General features: G+C 38.6%; 1 protein-coding gene across 1 annotated transcript in view; it reads right to left on the bottom strand.

Moving 5' to 3' along the window:
* The window catches only part of LOC127840613 (uncharacterized), a 39,595-nt gene extending 32,838 nt beyond the window's left edge, over nucleotides 1-6,757 (bottom strand). Inside the window, 2 exon segments of the mRNA XM_052369022.1 lie at nucleotides 4,112-4,351; nucleotides 6,716-6,757. Of these exon segments, the coding sequence (XP_052224982.1) occupies nucleotides 4,112-4,351; nucleotides 6,716-6,757 (282 nt within the window).
* Nucleotides 6,758-25,745: the final 18,988 nt, after the last annotated feature.

The raw sequence follows: 25,745 nt of genomic DNA, 5'->3' as shown, positions 1-25,745 counted from the left end.
TTTCTTGTTTTAAATTGATCGAAAAACGAGGTGCCCGTACGTTTTTGCTTTGGGTTTAAGGCCGTTTCGACAAGTTTGGTTATATAAGGTCAGTTTTACAGGAACCTTCTGCGTAGAACAAAATGTGAATTCCTCGGTATTTCTGCTGGTGACTGACAGCTTTGCCATTTTTGAATAAGCGATAAGAGGCAAATATTCTTGGTTAGAATCATGGATCCAGGATCGCACCAGGACCTCTGGTCCCAACCTCTGTGTTCAGCTCTTTTGGATAATTATGGGGCCGGCAAAGGAAAATGCCTTTCTATGAAAACTGCCAGGAATTACGGGTTCTCTCCTTAAATGGTTGGTCGTTCGGGTTCAGCTTCGCAATGCACCAGATACTAAACCCATAATCAAATGATCGCCAAATACAGCTCACTTTACTCTGTGAACGGCTTGACACCCAACGTTAGCAATCACACTCAAATGACAAGGACCCCGTATCGGTCGTAATTACACTTAACTGAATATTCTATCCGATTTTCTACCTAAATTTGAAGAAAGGCTTGCACTAGTGTCAATTCAATAATCTTGTACGGAAATAAGTTTAATAGCTCAAAAAGTCTCTTTAGCGACACATGCATTACTGTTGTCATTGATAAAATTAAAATACAAACGACAATTCTTTATAAAAAATCGGAATATATTGATTTCTGAATAACATTTATGTTAATTTCACCAGATTATTTGCCAATCTTCACAGTTGTGAAACAAATGTGTCGTTTTGGTGCTTTCCTTAACGTTTTGGGATCTTTGCGAGAGCGGATTTAGCAGGGCGGGAGCGGCGTGCGTCCCACTTTGATCAGCCAAGATTTTTTTTTTTAATGTGCATATTTGGGGCATTTAAATCGAATGCCAAGTGTTGCTTAACAAAAAAAATTGCGGCGCATAGAATTGGATATCAAAACATACTATCAACCGTTTTAGCTTTAACAATTTGTCACTAAACTATCCGCCCCCCGTAAAACTTGACCTACGCCTCCCCCCCCCCATTCGAAAACCCTGGATCCGCACCTGCTTTGGTGTCACAAATATTACAACACGAATTAACAGATGTTCAGTTGTCAGCCACAGTACGAAAGTCTTATTTTTAAGAATAATTTTAATAGAAAATTCCATTTATTAAAAAAATGGCAGCAAAATTAGATCGTCCGTCCGGTTGGCATTTAGCTTAGACATGTTTCTACAAGATGAGAACACGATTCGCGATTATAATTTAATTGGATGAAGTCTTCTTGTCCAACAGTTGACTTATCTGGGATTTCATTTTGGCAAACTTACTAGAGAAAGAACTATGAAGACAGAGATGCTGATTTTGAGGTAATTATTGTTTATTTATGATTTTAGTAGGGCATGAATATACCACGATTGCTCGTGTGATTAAACATGGTAACTATAGCACACCTTTATAAACCCTGATTTTATAAAGGCTTTGCAAAGTCATGTACATAAAGTAAACGTGATTTGCATGACCTTTGTTGGTGAATTTTGACTTTTTTTTAATGTTAAGAAACTATTTTAATTTTGAAAGGCGATAACAAACAAAAAAAAAAAAAAAACAATGGCGCTAAAAATTACTTGTTGTCCGAGGCGAACATTTAATTTCTTCTAAAGGTAGGACACGGGTGCAATATTATTGGTTGTTCTTTTTTTTATCTTTAAGACGTTGCCAATAGTCTTTAAACGAAATATCCAAATTGACTGCATACATGCCGTCTATTTACTTAATGGTTTATCTTTAATTAGAAAAAAACGTATGATTGTCGCAACTAGTATTTTCCTTAAAACATCGAGATCAGGACCGATTTCATTATCTATTTCCTATTTGGCTTCAACACACTCTAATAAAGTTTGTATGCGAAAATGAGGAATCTTATATTCATAAAAGGATCGTCTTTGCATCGCCTGTCTATTTCAAGGTGAAATATCACTTTTCTATGGCGAAATATATATTCAATAAATGAATGCATATATTGTAATTATTCAATTTTCTAGCGGAAATTTTGCGACATCTATGACGTCAAATCAAAAGTCGTCGACGTCGCCAATTAACGTCTCGCGAGCGTCAAAGGGCGACTACTCTAAATGAATTTGTAAGAGCAGAAGTGTAATGCTGCCACCGGACTGAATACTTATGAGATTTTTCATTGGCTGATTTAATGATGCGCACGTGCCGTCGCAATTCGTTATCACGCGCTCTGTAATAAATAAGCCAATGGAAACAATCGATAGTATTCACCCAGGAGGCAGATTATGACTTATGCTCCGACAAAATCAGTAGACTATTCGCCCTTCAACTCAGTGCGCGTGGCTCGCGATACATTAATTTCAACAATACTGTAAAATGTTGAGAAAACGGGGTGCGAGGGTCAGCCCCAAAGCATCTTTAGTGTTTCAATTATTATCAAAGTACTTAACAAATTCACTTGACACAGTGTCCACCAATCGTTTTACCAAATGCTTATTACCTGTGCGAACACATGGGGAAAAATGTTTTGTTTGCTATGGAATCAGGGGACGCACAATAAAGGTCTCATATAATCGTCCGGTGCAGGTCAGGGGAAATCGATCTCGTCGATATGCAGAAACATGCAGTTGTATACAACAAAGAAAAGTGTAAATTCATTCTAAGCGTAATGAATATATTAAGTCGGACTGTGTGGTTAAGAGCTATACCTAGCAAATCAGCCGATGTAATCACTAAACATGTGAGTCGCATATATGCAGAAGATGGTAAACCAAAAATGAGTCAGCATAAAAGAGGACGTGAATTCGATGAGAAAGTAAAACGGTTGTTGACATTTCGCAAAATAAGGAATAGCAAAAAGTCGCCCTAATCACCCTCAAAGTCAGGGGAAAGTTGAAATGATGCATAAAACATTGAAGCAAAAGATTACATACGATTTGACGCATGCGGATAGCTTTGGTATAAACTGGACAAAACAGCTACTAGAGTATCAACGTATATTAAACAATGACCCAAAACAATGTCTAGCATGGAAGTCATCGTAATGAAATTTACTATGGAAGGGGTCCTTTTAATGACCATTCAAAGCTAAATCGCAAACTGCTAATAAAGAAACTAAGATATGCCGAAAAAGTCGCAACACTAAAAGTGTAATAGCCAAAACACCAGAGCTCACGAGAAGGCAAACAAACACCGATGTATAATATTGGAGACTCAGTGCTGTCACGCTTTAAGAAAAAGGTTTATTAAATAGGAGAATATGGGCAGTAGATTGGTGTGATACAGAAGCGATCTTTGAAAACAAACATGTACAAATTAAAAATCGTGTCCCGAACCTGCTCAAACACGACAATCGGCCCTATCGGAAGAAAAATGGTATCACGTAAACAGCCTCACACAATATACGTGAACATTAACTGGTGCATCCAACAAGCAACTGTTACATCGAAAACAGTATTGCATTCCTACAACAAAACCGTCTCAGCTTGAAAACTTGAGATCGGAAATCGGATTGTCCGTCATAATGGATCCTATTGGGAACGGAAACTGTCAGTTTGCAGCTGTTTCATATCACCTACGCCAGTATGGAAGAAAACGCCTAGACAAGACGTAGTAACCTCTTTGAAGCAAACACCCGTACTTTGAAATAGGATTTGTGGAGCAAACTGGTGGAACTCAATACTTGAGCAGCTACGAAATTATTTGTCGCGGATGTCCTACAGGATATGAATACTGTGACAAAAAACATTGAAAGCGATGTCGCAGCTGTATAATATGCAGATTTTAATAGTGTCATCTATGAATAGTGCCACTACATTGATAAGTCCGGATGGGAGTTTATGTCTGTCAAGCCGTTACCCTCTAATAATACTTGGACATAATACTGAACGCTGGTGGTGATGACCTGAATATGGCGTTGATGACCTGAGCGCTGGCGGTGATGACCTGATCGCTGGCGGTGATGACCTGATCGCTGGCGGTGATGACCTGATTGCTGGCGGTGGTGACCTGAGCGTTGACGGTGATGACCTGAATGCTGACGGTGATGACCTGAACGTTGGCGGTGATGACCTGAACGCTTGCGGTGATGACCTGAGCGCTGACGGTGATGACCTGAGCGCTGACGATGATGACCTGAACGGTGGCGGTGATGACCTGAACGCTGGCGGCGATGACCTGAACGCTTGCGGTGATGACCTGAACGCTAGCGGTGATGACCTGAACGCTGACGGTGATGACCAGAACGCTGACGGTGATGACCTGAACGCTGGCGGTGATGATCTGAGCGCTTGCGGTGATGACCTGAGCGCTGGTGGTTATTACCTGAGCACTGACGGTGATGACCTAAACGGTGGCGGTGATGACCTGAACGCTGGCGACCAACAATTACTTTTTCGGCTTTTCATGACATGATGTTTTTGGAAATATAGTAATTAAATAGTTTTTGTTGGTTCATTATAAAACATTTACGAAGAATGCCTTATTGTTTTCATCATATTATCATCAAAGACATTGTTGGTAATAATACTGTATTTTATTTAAAAAGATCATATAATGTATACATTGTATTGATGTTTACTTATTTTTGTTATTCATTTACTGCTTATTGCTTACAATATGTAGAAACACGCAGTTATTTGTTATTTTTCAATTTCGTGTAAAATAAAAACAAATTGTTTCGTTATATTTTGTCCTGTTTATTTTCCTTTCATGAGACTTTCATAGCTTGAATAATATTTTATCACATGCTATACCTTGTTTTCAATGTATTACAGCCATTATGTATTTTTGTATATTACACATGTGTTATACAACATTTTAAAGCGTTTTCATTGGCTACAGAATCAATAAATTAACAATCGCCTTTTTATATATTGCAAATCGAACGGCAATAAAAAATACAAACATAAATATAATTTCACTTAAATTGTATACAGGGGCTAGATTTTGCTTCTTTGGGGTGAGATTGAGCATTATACTCGCAGCTAGAAACCCTACCAGTCCACCAACCAAACTCACATGCGTTCACAACCTCTCCAACTGCTTAATCGTACAGTCGCTAAACATGCGATACATTCCATATCGCAGGGTATCAAGGCCAGTGCGCGGTCAGTGTGTCAGGAAATCGTCCTTACAAAGTAATTGCATATGGTAAAGCGATACAAAAAACATCGTTCGCCGTATGCTTACATTTTATGCACAATATGGTACATCATTTAAATAAGACATGTGCACTTTACTAGATTCTGAATGTGCTTAGACAATTGACATGATAGACATCAGTTTTGGTTTATTTGAAAAATATTCTATACACTTTACGAATGTAGATATAAAAATTAAATTGATTAACGATACTATAAATAATATATAAACCAGTCAAATAGTATGGCAAACAACTCAAACATGTATGTAAAGAACGCGCGTATACATATTTAAAATATGTATGGGTGATTCATGATAATGCGGTAACCAAATGCTTTTATTGCATTTTACACATAGTAATTGTGCGTTTTAGCTATAGACAAATTATGATCAATAAATAATATTGATAAATAAATATTAGGGACGGGAACGAATACTGGAAATGATATTCGAATATATTCGAATATTCGATTTCTAAACCTTATATTAAAATGTCCGAACCAATGACCGTCCGGAGCAAATTACTATTCCTGATTGCCACTATAAATTGTATCCAGGGGCGTAGCTGCTATAAGGCACAGCTGGCCCGGGCTTACAATATTTTTTTAAACATGAAAACAATATAAATGGTTCAACTTCGAAAAACGCATTAAAATATTGACCCTGAGGGGGTTGAAGTGTTAAAAATCTGCATTTCATGTTGACATAATCCTCAGACAATGAATTTTGGTCGTGTTCAAAGGACATATCTTCCAATTATAATCTCTACTTCTTTCTATGTGCTCTATGTATTCTAGCTCGCTTCTTTTTACGTGACTTGCTGTTACAAGTTTACATAGATCTACATGTAGATCTACTTGTCTCCCTTTCAGCACTACAGTAAGTTGTAATCGATTATCGTTGTAGTTTTAAGAAACTGATGTTTATGACCGCGGAAATTTAAAATGGAGCACTTGCCCCCGTATCCCGATCCATTGACTGAATCCGGGTTGGTTCGGTGCCTTGATGCCGAATAAAAACTAAATTGAGTTCTCTGACATTGAGATAAAACAGTAAAATATCAAAGAAAAACAGGCCAAAGTCTTATATTTTCTTATTTTATTATTTGTCTAGATATGCTTAAATCTCACCACAGGCGTTATAGGATTAAAAAAAATCCGGGGGAGGACACCCGGACCCCCGTTTTTATGTATTATATCCTGGCCTACAGCTAAAAAAATGCTAGCTACGCACCTGGTATATTATGTGCAGCTTTGAAAAGTTGGATAGAGTAATATTTATTTGTTTAAGATCATTGACTAGTATGCTTTTCTTTTCAATTAAATACTGGTTAGTTTCATGAGATGTAAGATATTTCAGGAAAACACATTATCGTAATTCTAATTTATTACCATACCTTTAATTGATTTGGATTACTTTCCATCGATCATATGTATGCTTTTGGTTTCGCTATTTTTTCTGGAATTAAGGACCACGACGATTTAATTGGTATAAATTTACGAAAATAAATTCTGATTAGATAATCATTGATTTGATATATGGATAACGGAATTAAAACATACATGCCAGATCTCGACGGGACCCCGATTTGGGTGATTGTCCCGGCATCTCGATATAAGAGAATTTTTGCCGATATTCGTTTAAACCTTCTATAAGTTCACAAAAAATCGCTATTTAAGCTATATACGGTACGGTAAGCTAAATGAATAAAACAATAAGTAGACTTAGCAACTATGCAAGAATTAAATAAAAATAAAACTTAACTGAAACATAATTTTAGTGATGGTACGTATATTTATTCGGAAACTTGAAACGAATGAAATTATCATTTTAAGTCCGCAATATTTAATACTCAATTGCATGAACATTAAATGCATATTAGCTTTTAAAATACAAACTGCAGTTAATGTGATGTTCAGTGCTAGTGCTTTCGTTCCAAAGAATTATTTTATGTGTATTTTACTAATTTCATATTTCAAATATAGGATCTATCTTGCAAAACGCAGTGTTGCAAAACGAACACTTATATTGCTTAAAACTTTAAACCGGCGGGATTCGATAATAAATTTCGTGAAATTATGTAAAAAGCATGTTTAAGCTTCTTTTTATTGCTGCAAAACGTGCACTGCAATTGCTTGAAACTGTATTTACCCGGGATTCGATAATAAATCTTGTGACAACATATATTAAACAGTATGTGTTCGTTTCGTCTTATTGCTTCGTTGCACCATACTTCGGTCCATGTGAATTGAATCCGTGTCGCTAATGTAAATTTACCAAAAATGTTATATCATCACGATAAATTAATGAGTTTTGCGTTTAAATGCGTAAACATCATAACCAGACAGATCCTTTGAAAGCCCCATTAACACTCAAAATCAACAAATATTTCGTAAATTATTTCGTAAAATAAAGTGTACCCATAACAAAATCAGTGTTACTTATAATAGCCAAAATTTCAACGACAGATGTGGTCTGGTAACATTGTATCTTGTTAAATCTATGTTACCAGACCACATCTAGCGTTCAAATTTTGGCTATTGCTTTAAGGAACACTGATTTTTTATGGGTTAACTTTATGTCATGAAATAGTTTACCAAATATTCGTTGATTTTGAGTGTTAATGCGGCTTTAAATAATATGTCTTGTACCAAGTTTCTGACTACAACGAGCGTGGTGTCCATTACTTATTAGGTAACGAGTGACCGCTTTTATTTGCTTTGATTTTATGAAGATTTTCTTTCAATAAGTTCTTAAAAACGTCCACCTCTCGGTCACTAAAGGTTTAAGCCCGTTGTTCGCTTATTTCTTTTGTGACAAAGGCTATATTGGACAATGTTCGTCTGACAAATTGCGCGAAAACGACGTCATTTTCAGAAGTGAGTTGTTGGTAATTTTACAGTGTTAAGTTAACAAATTTCAATGGTTATGTTATAACGGAGTAACCATCGTTTATACAAATACAAATAATTGGCGGTAACATATCCATGTAAATAACTGCGCTAATCAAGTAGCTACAGCTAATATTAACCACTGTTTATAATATTGACCACTGAGGTTAAAAAACCTGTAAAAACACAGATTTTTAAATGTTTATCGTTTATATTAAACGTTAATGTTTCACATAAATAGACTTTCATATTTGACTGATTTTCAGAAAATAATTTGTACATATTGCATAACTCTGAATTGAGAGTAAATTGACGATTGGTCCATCTCCTTATACCCTCCTGTTTGCCAATTATCATCTCGTTCATTGATGGCAGCTGTTATCAAAGCAATTACTTATAATGAAAACCAAAACTGCGACTGTGTACATGTATTTTTTTGGAAGTGTCTTTCCATAAAAATAGAATATTCGAATATGAATTTTGGATTCGAATATTCGGCCGATTTTTGAATATTCGAATACTCGAATATTCGCTCCCATCCCTAATAAATATATAATTCTGACTAAACAGCTCGTACAGATATGGGCGGGAATTCAGTTAACATTTATGAAAAAAACCCACATCCGCAACATAAGTCACCACAATTCTAATTGATTTCATTGATTTAGATATGTTAATGTCGTTTACCAACAAAAAAATAACAACAACACCATAATTTTCGTTTCAATCGTTTAAAAAAACTCACTGTTAACACGCTTGATATATAAAAGCTTAAAAAGCACTGTACAAACGGATGTTATTCAACAGTTTCACCCTACGCCTATATCCTGTAATCAAAAAACAAGCAGCCAAACAACTTATACCCTGTAATGAAATCCCAACATTAAATTTAAATCGCTACAATTTCTGGCGTTTTAATATTTATTTAATGTTTCTGTAAAAATGTTTTTTGAAGTATGACGTAAACAATCTTTCTCTTTGATACCTTAAACTGGAGTACGAGCTAGGTAATAAAAACTTTTTATTTACTTATTTAGCAGACAATTGCTGATAATGCACTAGTATACATTGTCAGCGTAACGACTGTATTGATGTTAAGCTTAATGCTCAATGTCTCTATCACACAAACATATAAAGTCAAAATCTGTGCATGATTGCATATATAGTTGTAGGCAATCAAGTGAAACATCATATCAATGAAATCATGTTTTCTTGTTGTTGTTTTTTTAATCAAGAGGTACATTGTCATTTAAGAACATGTTGGACGGTGTCCTTAGCTTCAAATAACAGAAAGGTGTCGGTGTCTTTATGTAACCATGCTTTTTTTCATTCGCTCGATCTTTCTATAGGTCGGTTGGTGGAGATTTCCCAACTTACTCTTGAACTTGAACTTAATTTCACGTTGCGATTAAGGATTTCAAAATGAATTGATGCAAATATAAACCTATTTAAGAATATGTGTCGCTCAAACTACAAGAGTCGGTCAATGTTAAGTCATTACATTAAACGTTACACAAATGGCGTGCCCAAGCTCTTACTGTTCATTGCGTATTGTATGCAATATCATGAACTTATCATACTCTGCCCTTTTAAATGCTTGAATGGTTTAAACCATTAGAAGAAAGAAAATATTCCACCAGACTAAAACGTGTGATGCGAACACTCCCCGTACGTTTCAGATGAGTCGTTACACGAAAAAACTATTAAGCACATATTGATGTAAGAGCGTCATTAGCAAACATCAAAATCATAATAATTTAATGTGATTACTATCATCAAAAACAAATTAAATATTCTACATCCTAGTTTATTGAAGATAAATTAATTCGTTTTCTCTCAATGAACTCAATTTTCCGTAAAGTCCCAAGCTCATTAAAATAAAATCCTAACATCCATTCAAAGATTTGTCGCTGTTAGCCGGATGTTATAGAAGCTTCAGACCGGGGATAATTTGAAATTATAATATTGAAACAATAACCATGGATTCTTCGATATAAGAGTTTATCAAATAACTCAGTTTTCTCGAGTAAAACATGATGACATGTATATATTTCCGGAGAAAAGCTCATGTTTCACTTTAATTTTGTGATATGTGCTGTAGTGTTTCTTCTACAGATTACACTATTTATCACCATTAAAGAAACACCATTTAAGGAACAAACACCATTGAAAGTTATATTGGTTTTATTAACATCCGTACTCGTCAAGCATACAAATCAGTCTGTCGGTGTACATGCTATCAAAGGGGCATTCATGCCGTAGGCGTGCCCTGCAAGTAGGCGTGGCCAGTGCAAGCTACACCACATGAGCTAAAATGATTACCACTCCTACCCGAGAAAGTCATGTACTTCATACTCATAGTGCTTACATTAATAAATATAATGCTACAAGCAATATACGTTACACAGTTCAACTGGTTTATATCTAGTGTTGTTGTTGTTGTTAATGTTGTAAAATGCCTTTAAGGCCACTTTTAAATATTAATAAAAACATACAGCAATTGTACAACATAGACCAATAACTGGTGCATATTTTATTATGTAAATTTTCACAATTGTTTAGATTAATCGGGTTAAATTAAAAATAATTATATCTACAGCCGCCAATCTAGACCTAAATTCAAAGTTATAACATTTTCTTCACGTTGTGTTATAATCTGAATGTAATGGCGTTCATATAATGAAATAAGTGTTGTGTTTGGCCTCTATGAATAATACACAAATATCATTACGAAGCTGGCGAAGGGGCTCAAATCGATCATAACATTGATTGAACAAAAAGCAGATTATCGCCTGTCAGCAGTAATAAGCGTGTATTACTTTAACAAGTACACACTATATTGTGGTAAATGAATGTATTCTTATAAATTCAAAATTGTCATTTATTGAATTTCTTTGTAAAACTAGTATGGTACGTTATACAAAACTCGCATTTGTGGGATTTTGTTTTTTGAAGTTCAAAAAAGGTCTATCCTCACCGATGTTGCATTACGCGAGGACTCTTTCATTAACCTGTCCTACCGCATAATAGAAATGTCATACAAATCAAACTTTGGGCCGATTTTTGTGGTAATTCAGCATTTCAAGCTTCATGTATTTATTTTTGTTTACTCTAATATTTTTAATCATGGTATTTTAAATCCGGAGAGAACCAGGAGGAAGTGTAACCTGCCTGGCATTGTGTCCACCAACCAAGCTCAAAACAGCCGAATACGAGGTGAAACCCAATAAGCATAGGGATGCATCGAGTGTTTCAACCGCTGCGCTAAGATGACATTTAAACGATCTATATATTTTATTAATGCTTCGCTGGCAGTTTTGGGTTCCGAACAGTATACATTACTACAATCTAAAAGTATTTGATATTTATTGATATTTAAGGAAAAATGAACACTGCGTCTTATGCTCAATTGGTCGTTGTCGACTCAGGCACTCAGTACCCCGGTTACTCTTAAAGCCCCAAAAGCACTCAAAATCAACGAATATTTCGTAAAATATCTCTTAAAATAAAGTAAAGCCATTTTAAGCGATGTCCCTTATAGCAATAGCCAAAATATCAAAGCTAGATGTAGTATGGTAACATAGATTTAAAAAGATGCAAAATGCTCGTTTTAATTCTTTGTGTGACAATATATTACATGTGAATATGCGGCGAAGATATGCGAACATTTACGGAGCGAACGCGACATTGGCCTCAGGTAGCGTCGGATGCACAATGTAATTCTTAAGACATTTTGGCTATTGTAATAAGGAACACTGATTGTTTATGTGTTAACTTTATTTTTCGGAATATTTTACGAAATATTCGTTGATTGTGAGTGTTTATGGAGCTTTAGGTATACTACAATGTACCCGGGGTACGGACAATATACTAACAAATAGTTCGGAGTATGGTAAGGTGCCCCTAAGTGTATTTTCTGTACATGGACTATTTCGAAATATGCTTTAAAGTACCCGCAGTACTTTTAAGTAGAATATGAGCCGACAATGACCAATCAAGTGCTACTGACCGACTGTGAAATCCCGGACTTTGCACTTCTGGAAGGCTAATTTTTCGCCCTCGCATTTTTCCCGCCATTCTGCGGTTCAGGGTTTGTGCATGTGCGCGTCGACACGAGAACTCCGGGACCGCACGTGGCGCTGCAATGACCATCGACAAAGTCCGTCCAGCCGCCATCTTGAATTCGAAATATTGTTGTAGTTGTCTTATTATATACTATTTCGAAAAGCTTTATTGATTTTCACGTTGTTTCTATGATAATAAATACTGATCTTGCAGTTGGTAGAACAATAAATGCAAAAACGGTATCGTTATTGAAATATAACATTTATCAGTGGCTTATTTTAGTCTTGAATTAAAATGTTTAAATGTGGACGCAAATTTATTCTGGTTCATGTTTTTACCATACCTTTCTTAAAATATAATTCTGATGATATTTTAAACTTTATATGATTGTTTGCTTTGTAAAATCGAGCGAACGGGTTTTGAAAACTAGTTTATATAATTGGCAATACGTACGTTTAAGGATATATTGATACACCCCAGGTGTGACAGTAACACTTACCTTTTCTCATGGACTGTGTTGTTCGTACTGGTGACATTATGTGACTATATAAATCAATTGGCATATTTTCTCAAGTGAATGTATATGATCTAAACATCACCAGAACTTTCATCTAGTTGTTAGCCATCCATGTTATAGAATCTCGTTTCTTTGTAGTACATTCCAATATTTTACAATTTCTTCCAGCTTACATGTACCTTAGTTTACCTATTTACTTCAAGTGGCAACTTGTAATTCTGGTAGCCATTTGTTTTATTGAATTCTGGGAAATTCCCTTTCCTGAAAGTCACTTTGACAGTTTGAGAGTTCAACTTTGTTGTCGCAGCAAGATGTATCACATCAAAGTAAATCCATGTTTAATTCTTTGTAATTTTCATTGTTTTTCTAAATAAGGCGCCAATATGTCTTATTGTTATGACGTTTTGTAAACGACGTCATAAAACGTTCCAATTTCTTGGTCATTATTTTTGGTCAGTCACGTGACTGACCAGTTTTGGTCACTGCTGCCCAGAATTCGGGTCATTAATGACCAGAATCTTGTTCATTGCCCAGAATCTTGGTCATTGCCCAGAATCTTGGTTACTGACCAATTTTGGTCATCAGTATTAAACAATAAGTAAAACAGTTGACAGCGGAGCTTAAGTCAAGTTCTAGGATAGTTCTGGCTACCATAACTTTAAATGTCGCTTTTTATGATTTTTGACTGGCACGACATTATAGTTATGGACCAACTCCATTAGGTAAGTCAACCAGAAGTTCCCGAAAAGTTGACAGTTAACAAAGACCGGTCGCAAACAGCTTTTAAATGCAGTTGTTGGCCCAAATCAACCACTTGATTGGAAAGATTGACATTTTTCACATTTAACTGATATATTCTTTCACAAAATACTATCTTAAACATTTATAATGTATCTATTCTGCTCTAAAATATCGAGAAAAACAGCGGTGTGACGGACTATCTTGAAATGCGAATCTCCCGATATTTTTAGTAACAAACCATGTGCTCAAGTGTTTTCAAATTCAGAGTGACATTTCCCGGTATTTTAATTATTCTGGCTTATTTTGTCAACAAATTGTAGTGTCAATACAAAGTCAAAGTAAATATAATATAAAACTACCTGATTCACATTGAAATCAGTCTTATAATTCACCAGACGTAAGTTGTTAATCACAAATAATAGATTTCAGAAAACGAAAGTAATGTTTACAATTTCAGCATAAAATGTCAAGGTCGATCCGAAAGTATCCAAATGAAAACTCGTCACGTGACAAAGCGACAATGGCGTCAAAATTGTGAATTTCAGACTGATGAGAGTTATTTTCATCTATTGTAAGATGCATTTGAAACATTTGAACCTTAAAATATTCCTCGATGCAGTAATTTATATTCATTCACCAATATATGTAGAAATGTATCCAAGAAAATGAGCTTTCTTTGATTTATAGCGTGACATAAATATGTTACGACTCTGGTTGACTTTCGATACGGGGTTAGCTTCAGCGTACAGGTCTGTCAATACTATATAAACTGTACGCTGAAGTTTCTTTAGACTTTAGCTAGATCTAGGATAGACGTAATTTTTGTTAAGAGAGTCATTCATTTTTCGAGGTAAATACCTTTTAGTCGTTATCACATAAGTTTTATAGTAATAATCCAGTGAATTGAAGATTGTTTACATTAAGTAACACTGATTTTGGAAGCATTTTAACACTTTTATTGTATTATTTACACATAAATACTGAAAGAACGCAGAACTGACTGATGGTGCGTCACACGCCATTAACTTTGTAAATACTACCCTAGTATAATGACTGATTGTGCGTCACACGCCATTAACTTTGTAAATACTACCCTAGTATAATTACCGGGAAGCTGGCGGTTAGGAATCACTTACATTGTGTTGCTGTCTAACGGGTTGTTTATTGCGATTATTTATTTTCGCACGAATAAATTATTGTTTAAACGTTTATTATGGACTTGTGTCATATTTCAAAACGGATGGAACAAGCGTAACGCTATATTAACAGCTATTTGAAAGCTATAAGTAATTAAGTCATTAAAACGGTATACCTCAAAGCAGAGGTACGTAACATTTTTGAGGGCTCGTCCGGGATTGTAGTTTTAAAACTCAATCCAGCGATATGAATCCGACGCTTATCTACGTTTAAAGTGAAAATTGTTACTTTTTATTACGCTACCATTTGACACATACAATATTCACTTTTTTCGGGTCAAACATCGGACCTGTTGTTACGCGCGTTCACACGAATGTAGGCAAACGAATTCGATGTACGAATATATTAATCGGAAAATCCTTTGTAACGCGATTAAAATAAATGTATATTTTTAAATAAACGTACTAGTAATTTCAAAAAACAAAGTGCAAACAGTGGGTTGAAAAAGTGTTTTTTTATACAATAATTTATTACGATCGTATAAGTCAAATATTAGTGATCCAAGGGCGGTAGACAGTGAGGTAACCTTCTTCGACGGAAGTGGTTCGTCGGCTAGTGGCGATGAAGACACACCTGTGTCGGACCCGGAGGTCGCGTACGGAAGCCAACATGTACCTTACGACGGGGTACGAGCGCTACACGATCAAATGTCGAATATGGCTTCCGTTTTGCCGGATGTCGTTGTGGAGTCAAAGCAGCTGAAGGAAGCAGGGCGGGGTACCACATCTTCGACTGCTAACAACGCGAACAACAACACATTTGTTGCGACGGTACACAGGCGTGTGGGTGATCTGGATGATGATCTACGTAGTGCGGGTGATAGCCGGGTTGATTCTAGAGTTGGCAACAGAGTGCCCGACGTGAGGGAGTCGCAGCCGGAACCGCAAACGCCGCGGTTTCTTAACAACGGCTTTGTGATTGACCGTAATTACGAACGGCAAACTGACAATGGACAGCCGTATGCGCAACCTGGGGTTTCAAATACCAGGTGCGAAAATGCCCGTGGCAGATACGAGTACCAAGCTCCTGCCTACATGGATGGTCAACGTCAAAAGCAGCAGCGAAGACTTCCACCTGTAAAGATGGCATCATTTAGTGGAAAAGAGGACTGGGTGACTTGGATATCGCAGTTTGAAACGATCGCAAAAAGGAACAATTGGAGCCAAGACGAAATGCTGGACCAGTTGCTACCCAGACTCGAAGGTTTGGCAGCCCAGTTTGCATTCTCGCAACTCTCCCCAAACTTGCTAAATGACTATCAATCTTTAGTGGAAGAATTAGACAGCCGTTTCCGTGTCATCGAAACGCCGCGCTCTTTTGCGTCAAAGTCCAGCCGAAGGTCGCAACGACATGGCGAGACTCTCGAAGAGTATGCAGCGGGGTTAAAGCAACTCTATGACAAGGCTCATGGCTGGAGAGATCCGCGTACTAGGGACGAAGATCTTGTACGAAGATTCCTAGATGGACTAAACGACGACGACGTCAAATTCGAGGTGGAGTTTAACAAAGAACCGCGCAATATAGATGATGCGGTATATTTTGCCGTGAACCTGATAGAAATCCGGGGTTCAAACAGAGCTGAAAAGCGAAACCGTTATAATGCCAGGAGAACTGAACACAACGATTATGATAGTACCGTTGCAGACGAGGAAGAAAAGGCTTCTGCAATTAAGGGGGCAGATGCAAAGACAACTCCTTCGCGAGTAAAAAACGAAGATGAGCAAGAGCGAAGCATCTACGATAAAAAGAGCTATTGGCGAGGATCGAAAAACTAGAGGCAGAGCGAAACACACCTCAAAAGAGAAACTTCAAGAAAGATGTGACTTGCTTTAGATGCCAGAAAGGACACTATGCGAGGGAATGCCCCAATCAAGAGCAAAAGAACGCTTTTAACAGAACAGCTGATGAAAAACAGAAGCCTTTAAACGGGAAAGGACCAGCCCTTGCGGCCAAAGGGAGGTCCATGTAAATGATCTTGTATTGGAGGGCCAAAAGGAACCACAACAGCGACAGAGCTAGTGAGCAGTTGTAACGACAGGGACTATGGGGATGGCCTGTATATTGAGGGTACAGTGGAAGATACCCCTGGTGTTTTAACAACTGACACTAGTGCCTCGAAAACTATTGTGTTCGAGGATCTTCAATCGGCTTAGAGAGAGTGAGAAGCCAAAGTTAACTGGTGTCATAGGTTTGCGGGGAGCTGGGGGTATGCCCATTAAGGTAATTGGTCGAGGAGCCTTCAGAATGCAGCTTGGACCAGTCAAGAGGCTTCAAGAAGCTATAGTAGCCGACATAGAAGATGACGTGCTGTTGGGCTATGACGTGTTGGGGAACGCTGAGAGTCCAGCAGATATCATTTTGAGTCGCGGTATAATTTCTTTAGATGGCAAAGAAATACATTGTTTACAGAAAAGGCTGGGGCAAATGCGAAAGGTAACTGTTGCAGACGATGTGCTAGTTCCAGGGAACTCAGAAGCTGTGATAGAAGTGTATGTGGATAGAGAAGAGGCTGATGACGGAGGGAAGCCTGACTTTATCATTGAAGCCACTGATATGTTCCAAGAGCAGTACGGCCTAGTTTTGGCTGCAACATTGGAAAACATCAACTCAGCCCCTACTTGCAAGGTGAGGCTTATGAATCCGTTCCTGAAGAAGCAATGCTGAAGCAGGATGCCGAAATAGCACGTGCAGAACGCATTGATAGAGTGGTAAGTGTCGTCGTTGATAAAGAGAGCGAAGATGTGGCGAATAACATTAGTATAAGACGAATTGCTGTAAGACCGAATCAAGAATTGCCTGGTAATGTAGAAGCACTTGCCCAAACAGGTATAAAAGAACTACCAGCTAATCTTAAAGATCTTCACGAGCGCTCTACAGTAGGTAAAACGGAACACGAGAAAGCCGTTGTTGCAGGTTTGCTTCACAAATACAGTGATTCATTTTCTAAAGATGACTGGGATATAGGTCTAACCCATTAAACAGAGCCTTGCATCAATACTGGAGATGCCGCTCCAGTGAAACAAAGGCCTCGTCGGGTACCGTTAGCTTATGCCGACGAAGAATGGAACGCAATCGAAGATCTGATGAAGAAAGGGGTGATCCAGAAGAGCAGTTCGCCTTGGGCTAGTCCGATAGTGCTAGTGCGAAAGAAATCAGGCGCGGTTAGGCCGTGCGTCGACTACCGGCGCGTCAATGTTTTGGTTAAGCCAGACGGGTTTCCACTTCCGCGAGTCCTGGATTGCTTGGATGCCGTGGCGGGGTCCAAGTATTTTAGTAGCTTTGTTTTGACGTCCGGCTACTTCCAGATACCTCTGAAGAAGGAAGATGTACCGAAAAGCGCTTTCGTTTGTAAGTTTGGACGGTTTGAAATGACACGGATGGCATTTGGTCTAAACAATGCTGCTAGCACTTTTCAGCGTACCATGGAATTAGCACTTCAAGGTCTCCAGTGGCGAAAATTTCGTTGACCACATTGTCCGCGATGATGAGGTGCTGGCGCGTATTCAAGACGCAGGTCTAAAGTTCAAGCCTGAGAAGTGCCGCATGCTGCAAACAGAAGTTGTCTTCCTTGGACATATAGTGTCAAAAGAGGGGATCAAACCGGACACGAGTTATGTTGAAAAGATAATAAATTGGCCTATTCCACAAACTGCAAAACAAGTAAAGCAATTAGTGGCTACAGGCTCTTACTACAGAAGGCTTGTAAGGGACTTTGCTAAAATAGCCAGACCAATGATTGACCTGACAAAAAAAGAGCAACCTTTTCTTTGGACTGAACAATGTCAGATATCCTTTGAAGCCATTAAGAAGACATTGGTTAACCCTGAAGTGATGGGTTATCCATTGAACGGTGGTGGTATTTTCTATTTGGATGTCGATGCGTCTGGGTGCGGAATAGGTGGCGTTCTGGCACAGGAGCAGCAAGGTCGCGAAAAGGTGATCAGTTACGCGAGTAGGTCCCTTAACAAAGCTGAGCGTAACTATTGTGTGACAGAGCGAGAGCTGCTTGCAGTGGTCTATTTCACACAATACTTCAGGCAGTACCTTTTGGGAAGACGTTTCATCGTCAGAAGCGACCATCAAGCCCTTACTTGGCTTTTCTCTTTGTAAGAGCCTAACGGCAAAATCGTCCGATGGATCGAAATCCTGTCACCGTTCGATTTTCAGATTGAGTATCGCGCAGGAAAGCTTCAACCGCATTGTGATGCCCTGTCGCGCTGTAATACGCCAAGGGGATGTATATGTCACGAGGTCGATATGAGTGAACCCCTAAAATGCGGACCATGCAGCCGATGTAAGCATAAGGCAGAAATTATGGAATTTCAGCCGCATGGTACTTTAGTAGAAAGTAGAGAGCCACCAGAGGTCCATCAGAATGATGCTAATGTAGAGCAATCTTTGAATGTTGACACCAATACCGATGAAGCTGCTGGGAATAGTAAGCAGGTTGAAGGTGTAAAGGTGGCCAGCATAAGCGATAACGTACGAGTGACTAAAGAACGAATAACAACCTTTCGTGGGCATGTGAAATGGCTCCTGCCGAAGTGGCGAATCTTCAAGCTGTTGATATCAATATCAAGCCAATCTTTGAAGGAGTGATTTCCGCCTCCAAACCACCATGGGCTGATGTGGCAGAGCTGAGCCCGGAAACCAGACATAACTGGTTGATTTGGGATACCCTCAAGATCATAGATGGTGTACTATGTAGGACAAAACTAAAGAAGGATGGTACATGTGAAGCAACCCAGATAATACTTCCAGTTAACATTAGATCTAGAGCGTTGAAGGCTGTACATGACACTATTATGGCGGGTCATCTGGGTGTTAAGAAAACCAAAGCCAATTTGACACGAAGCTATTACTGGTTCCGCATGAAGGAAGATGTCAGACTGTTCATCCAACGATGTGATACTTGTGAAGCTGACAAGAAGCCGAACAAGAAACCGAGAGCTCCTTTGGGCCATTGAAATCAGGCGGGCCATGGGAAAGAGTGGCGTTAGACTTTATGGGACTACTCCCAGTAACAAGGGCACAAAATAGATATATTTTGGTACTGACCGACTACTTTATTAAGTACACAGATGTTTTGGCTGTTCCAAATCAAACGGCGGAAGAATGCGCGAAGATTGATGAATGATGTAATAGCCAGGTGGGGTGCTCCATTGTCACTTCACTCGGACCAGGGGGCGGCATTTGAGAGCAGTGTATTTCAGGAGCTATGTAGAACTCTAGAAATAAAGAAGACTAGGTCGAGTGCAAGAAATCCTAAAGGTAATGGAACGGAACAACCGCACTCTTCTCAAGATGATCAAGGCATTTTTAAAAGGGGAACAAAGCGACTGGGATCAACACCTGGGATGTTTGGCAGGCGCCTATCGTGCAACCCCACATGAGGCAACAAGGTTATCCTCAAACATGATGACTCTGGGGCGTGAAGTTCGACTTCCCGCTGATATGATGTTCCCAGACTTGAACCCAAACAGCTCTGAGCAAGAAGACAATTGCACGTATGTCTTAAACCTAAGAGAAACTATGAGAAGAGCGCATGAGGTGGCTCGGAAACATTTAGCAAGCGAAATGGTGTTTCATAATTATGAGCTTGGTGATAATGTGTGGTAACTCCATGAAACTAGACGTGTAGGTGTTAGTTCAATACTGGAAAGGGCATTTGATGGTCCCTTTTTAATAACTGAAAAACGGTCGCCTATAAATTTTGTGATCCAGCTTAACAAAAACGGACAAACGTTGGTTGTCCGTCACGATAAGCTGAAACCCTATAAGGGAATAAACCCTCCGTTATGGGCATCCAAATTGCGAAAAAGGCTGTTGAGCAGGCGTGCGTAAAAGTGTGTCCGAAACGAACTATTAAACCGCACAAAATACTGTTGAAAATTATTTTATTAATCGTCTTAATGATAATAGTAATAATAAGAATAGTAGGAAATAAGCGAACAAATAACATTTAATTTGATGAAAAATACTAATGAAACTTAACTAATCGTGTACCGATAACCGAAGATGTGAGCACCGAGTCAGTCACTGCGATCTATTTGTCTCCATACTCTAAAGTGTTGTAGGTTTGTGTATTTTCAGACAATGAACCGTGTCGGCAACTTTAAGCGTAGAGCGTATCGCTGTAAGTACTGTACTAAAGTTGATCGCAGGAGCCGCATAGAGGGCCATATTTTGAAGGAACACATTCCCATGGACAGGGCGCCGTTTTTCTGCACCCTGTGCTGTTTTAGGTGCCAGGACCAGCAAGCTTTTCTGAAACACTTAACTCAATATACTAGGCATGTGACTGTTGAGAAGAGGTCAGGGAAACCTGACTATACCAAAGTTTTGCGAAGGGCAAAAGATCCATATCATGTTACCGAGGGGGTATGGTAGCATTATCGCCTGAAGAGAGTGCGCAATGGTGTGACAGAAACAGGTTCCAGATGGAGGACATGGAGGAAGATGACAACGAAACGGTATTTACACAAGACGGGTCAATGGTACCTCTGTGGTTGGTTAAGCCGATTTCAGTGTCAACAAAATCCCACACTCAGGAATTGCCCCGCTTTGAGAGGTCTGGCCAGATCTACACGGCAGCAAAGGCTTGCGGCATTGCTGTAACTCCTCGATTGTCAGCGCCACTGGACACACCTGCCAGCCAGATCTTTACAGCAGCAAAGTCTTGCGGCATTGCTGTAACTCCCCAATTGTCGGCGCCACTGGACACGTCTGCCAGCCAGATCTACACGGAAGCAAAGGCTTGCGGCATCGCTGCAACTCCCCAATTGTCAGCGCCACTGAACACATCTGCCATCCCGGATTCATGGTTTGCAGTGGATTATGAACAGGGGGTAGCTGAAGGGCCAGCACCGTGTCTGCAAACTACTCTGAGTGCGCAGTCAACCAACGCCCAAATGATGTCATCAGAAGAAGCAGCAGATAACTCCTTCCAGCCATTGTGTCCATCAGATGGTTTTGGATCACTAACGAGGTACATTGCATCGCTGTCCACACCTGTGCTGGATGAGAAAGAAAGTCCATTTCTGAATTTCCTAGGGGACTCAAGACCGATGACCCCTGTCGCTCTGAAAAGGCCACTACCAGTGCCATTCGCAGAATCTTCAGGCAGCCGGCATAAGGTCCAGCGAATTGAGGCATCAACCCAGTGTAGTCCCAGTCCCACTTGCCACTGTAACGCGGCGAACGTTTTGAGATCCTTATCAAGCGCAATGGACGAGCAGCTGAAAGTTAGTCTGCCCACACAGAGAAGCGTGGCAAAACTTGTGGAGGTAAGTCTGTCCACACAGAGGTCCATGGCAACGCTGGTGGAGGAGGTCTCAAAAATCTCGAAGCAGCTGGGCGGCATCCAAGAAACATTGGCGAAAGAGAGACGGTCAAAGTCAAGCGGGAAATACCAATCATACAAAGACGCTGGGCATTGACATTAACTTTTGAGTAATAAGTGTATTTTCAATTAAACATGTTATGTCTTTTACTGTTAAATATTTATCGAAGTTAAATGTGTGTTTAAAAAGATCATACAGACAGTGAACACTGAACAGTAACTGTTATTTAAATGATCTGCCGTTTACTATGATCAGTTCGTACACTGAACAGTGACTGTTATTTAAATAGACTGCCATACACTATGATCAGTTCGTACAGTAAACAGTTATACACAAAGTTATAAGTTTAATACTTTGATCTGTTATTGTTGTTTATTTTTAATGCAATGAAGTACGCTGATAAGCAATTATTGGTATGTATGTGGTGTATTATGATAAGTAAAAGGCAGCAGGAGCTTTGCCTTATTAAGAGGGGGGTAATGATACACCCCAGGTGTGACAGTAACACTTACCTTTTCTCATGGACTGTGAAGTTGTTCGTACTGGTGACATTATGTGACTATATAAATCAATTGGCATTTTTCTCAAGTGAATTTATATAATCTAAACATCACCAGAACTTTCATCTAGTTGTTAGCCATCCATGTTATAGAATTTCGTTTCTTTGTAGTACATATTCACCCTCGGGTTCTCTACGAAACTAAGAAGGAACTAGTAAAACCACTATTAATTTTATTTAATCAGACGTTGAGTGAAGGAGTTATTCCCGAGGATTGGAGGAAAGCCATTGTTTCTCCCATTTTTAAAAATGGAAGTAAGAAAGAGCCAGCAAACTACCGCCCAGTTAGCCTAACTTCTGTGGTGTGTAAATTATGTGAACGTCTTGTCCGGGATAAACTCGTTAAGCATATGAATGACAACAAGATATTTTCTGACGCACAATACGGGTTCAGATCAGGAAGGTCATGCTCTATTCAGTTATTAGAGATTCTTGATAATTGGACAGAATCCTTAGACAAAGGTGTACCAATAGACGTCATTTACCTGGACTTTGCCAAAGCCTTTGATCGCATTTCACACGGGCATTTGATTCATAAATTTCACAAGTTGGGTATTCGAGGAATATTCCTGAATTGGATTAGGGATTTCTTGTCTAGGAGAACGCAGTGTGTTCGTATAGGATCTACTTTAATCATCATGGACAGATGTAGTTAGCGGAGTCCCTCAGGGCAGTGTAATCGGACCGATACTTTTTCTGTGTTTTATCAATGACTTACCTGGCATAGTATCAGGAATTGTTAAGATTTTTGCTGATGACACAAAGCTTTTTTCACCAGTAACAACAAATGAGGAGTGTTATAATCTTCAATCTGACCTAGACAACTTAAGTGACTGGAGTGATAAATGGAAATTAACATTTAATGCAAAGAAATGCAAAGTTCTTCACCTTGAAAGTTCAAATAGTGACTTTCGCTATTCCATGAGAGACCCGGACGGAAATTATACAGCCATTGAAGCAGTCACAAATGAGAAAGATTTAGGTGTGACTTTTGACGAGCGGCTACGTTTTAACCAACACATTACAAACAGTACGAATAAAGCACAGCGAACTCTTGGCTTAGTACATAGATCCTTTGAGTGTCTTGATGAAGAAATGTTTCTGCCTCTTTATAAGGCTTTAATCAGGCCAACCTTGGAATACGGATCATGTGTTTGGTCCCCTCACCTAAAAAAACATATAAAGTTAATTGAAGATGTTCAAAGAAGAGCAACTAAACTAGTGTCATTGGTGGCACATCTACCATACGACCAGAGACTTCGAAAGTTGGGACTTGTCACACTTGAGTACAGAAGGGACAGGGCAGATATGATCCAAATTTTCAAATCTTTACATAAGCTGGATGATTTAAACTGGGAAAAATTGTTCGATCTGGCTTAGGATAATCTTCGTGGTCATCGCTTGAAAATAAGAGGCAAGATTTCCAAAAGTAATGTAAGACTCAACACCTTTAGTCAAAGATCAATTCCTTACTGGAACAGTTTGGAAGAATCAACAATAGCTGCCACAAGTGTTAATCAATTTAAATCGTTGCTAAATTCTGAAAAATGGAACATTAAGAAGTTTAACCCGTCTGTAATTTAAGATAAATTAACAATTAATTTTACTAAGCGCACTCTAGAGAAGTTTTAACAAAATAGTAATTATCAGAGAGAGATTCTAAAGAAGAGACCATTTATCAGAGGGGCCACTACAGCATAGCTAAATTACGGCCCAACAGTCCAGGTATCCAGGTATCCAGGTATTCCAATATTTTACAATTTCTGCCAGCTTACATGTACCTATTTACCTATTTACTTCAAGTGGCACCTTGGAATTTTGGTAGCCATTTGTTTTATTGAATTCTGGAAAATTCCCTTTCCTGAAAGTCACTTTGACAGTTTGAGAGTTCAACTCTGTTGTCGCAGCAAGATGTATCACATCAAAGTAAATCCATGTTTAATTCTTTGTAATTTTCATTGTTTTTCTAAATAAGGCGCCAATATGTCTTATTGTTATGACGTTTTGTAAACGACGTCATGAAACGTTCCAATTTCTTGGTCATTATTTTTGGTCTGTCACGTGACTGACCAGTTTTGGTCACTGGTGCCCAGAATTCGGGTCATTAATGACCAGAATCTTGGTCATTGCCCAGAATCTTGGTCGTTGCCCAGAATCTTAGTCACTGACCAATTTTGGTCATCAGTATTAAACAATAAGTAAAAACAGTTGACAGTGGAGCTTAAGTCAAGATCTAGGATAGACGTAATTTTTGTTAAGAGAGTCATTCATTTTTCGAAGTAAATACCTTTTAGTCGTTACCACATCAGTTTTATAGTAATAATCCAGTGAATTGAAGATTGTTTACATTAAGTAACACTGATTTTGGAAGCATTTTAACACTTTTATTGTATTATTTACACATAAATACTAAAAGAACGCAGAACTGACTGATTGTGCGTCACACGCCATTAACTTTGTAAATACTACCCTAGTATAATTACCGGGCAGCTGGCGGTTAGGAATCACTTACATTGTGTTGCTGTCTAACGGGTTGTTTATTGCGATTATTTATCTTCGCACGAATAAATTATTGTTTAAACGTTTATTATGGACTTGTGTCATATTTCAATACGGATGGAACAAGCGTAACACTATATTAACAGCTATTTGAAAGCTATAAGTAATCAAGTCATTAAAACGGTATACCTCAAAGCAGAGGTACGTAACAATATTTTTCACAGTTTGAACCCACACTGTCGCCTATAATTGTTGTTGCTCTACACTAACCTATAGCCGACCGACAAGCCCCTGCAAAGCATGCTCCAAACTGCCGACCCGACCCCTGACAGTCCTGTCCCGAACCCTGGGGAGCGTGGTTGTCACATGAGCGATTGCGTTGTTTGTAACCCAAATCGCAGGTGACGCTACACTCTTCCCACTGCGCCCAGACGCTCCAACTACCGTCTGGGATTTCGTAAAAATGTACAAAGTTTAGTGGCATACGTGTGTTCTAATGGTGTATTTTCGTAGTATATAGGTTTTAGTACAAAGGTATAAAAGTCAAATGTCTAAATAACGACACAAGTGTGATGTATATTTAATAGCTTTCTAATGAAAATTAAATCAATAACTACTAACAATTATGTTACTCCAAGCAATACATACACTAGACAGAATTTGCGGACTGCGTGCATCCATTTTATGACTAACCATCGTGTATGTTAATAAGCTTAAGTATGTATATATGTATCTTAATTATGGAACAACACGTATATGATATATGGTTGCTTTTAGTGTGATA

The sequence above is a fragment of the Dreissena polymorpha genome, chromosome 8 (assembly GCF_020536995.1).
Source record: "Dreissena polymorpha isolate Duluth1 chromosome 8, UMN_Dpol_1.0, whole genome shotgun sequence".
Classification (NCBI taxonomy): Eukaryota; Metazoa; Mollusca; class Bivalvia; order Myida; family Dreissenidae; genus Dreissena; species Dreissena polymorpha.
The sequence above is the reverse complement of the archived record's forward strand: the minus strand, read 5'-3'. Positions and strand labels throughout refer to the sequence as shown.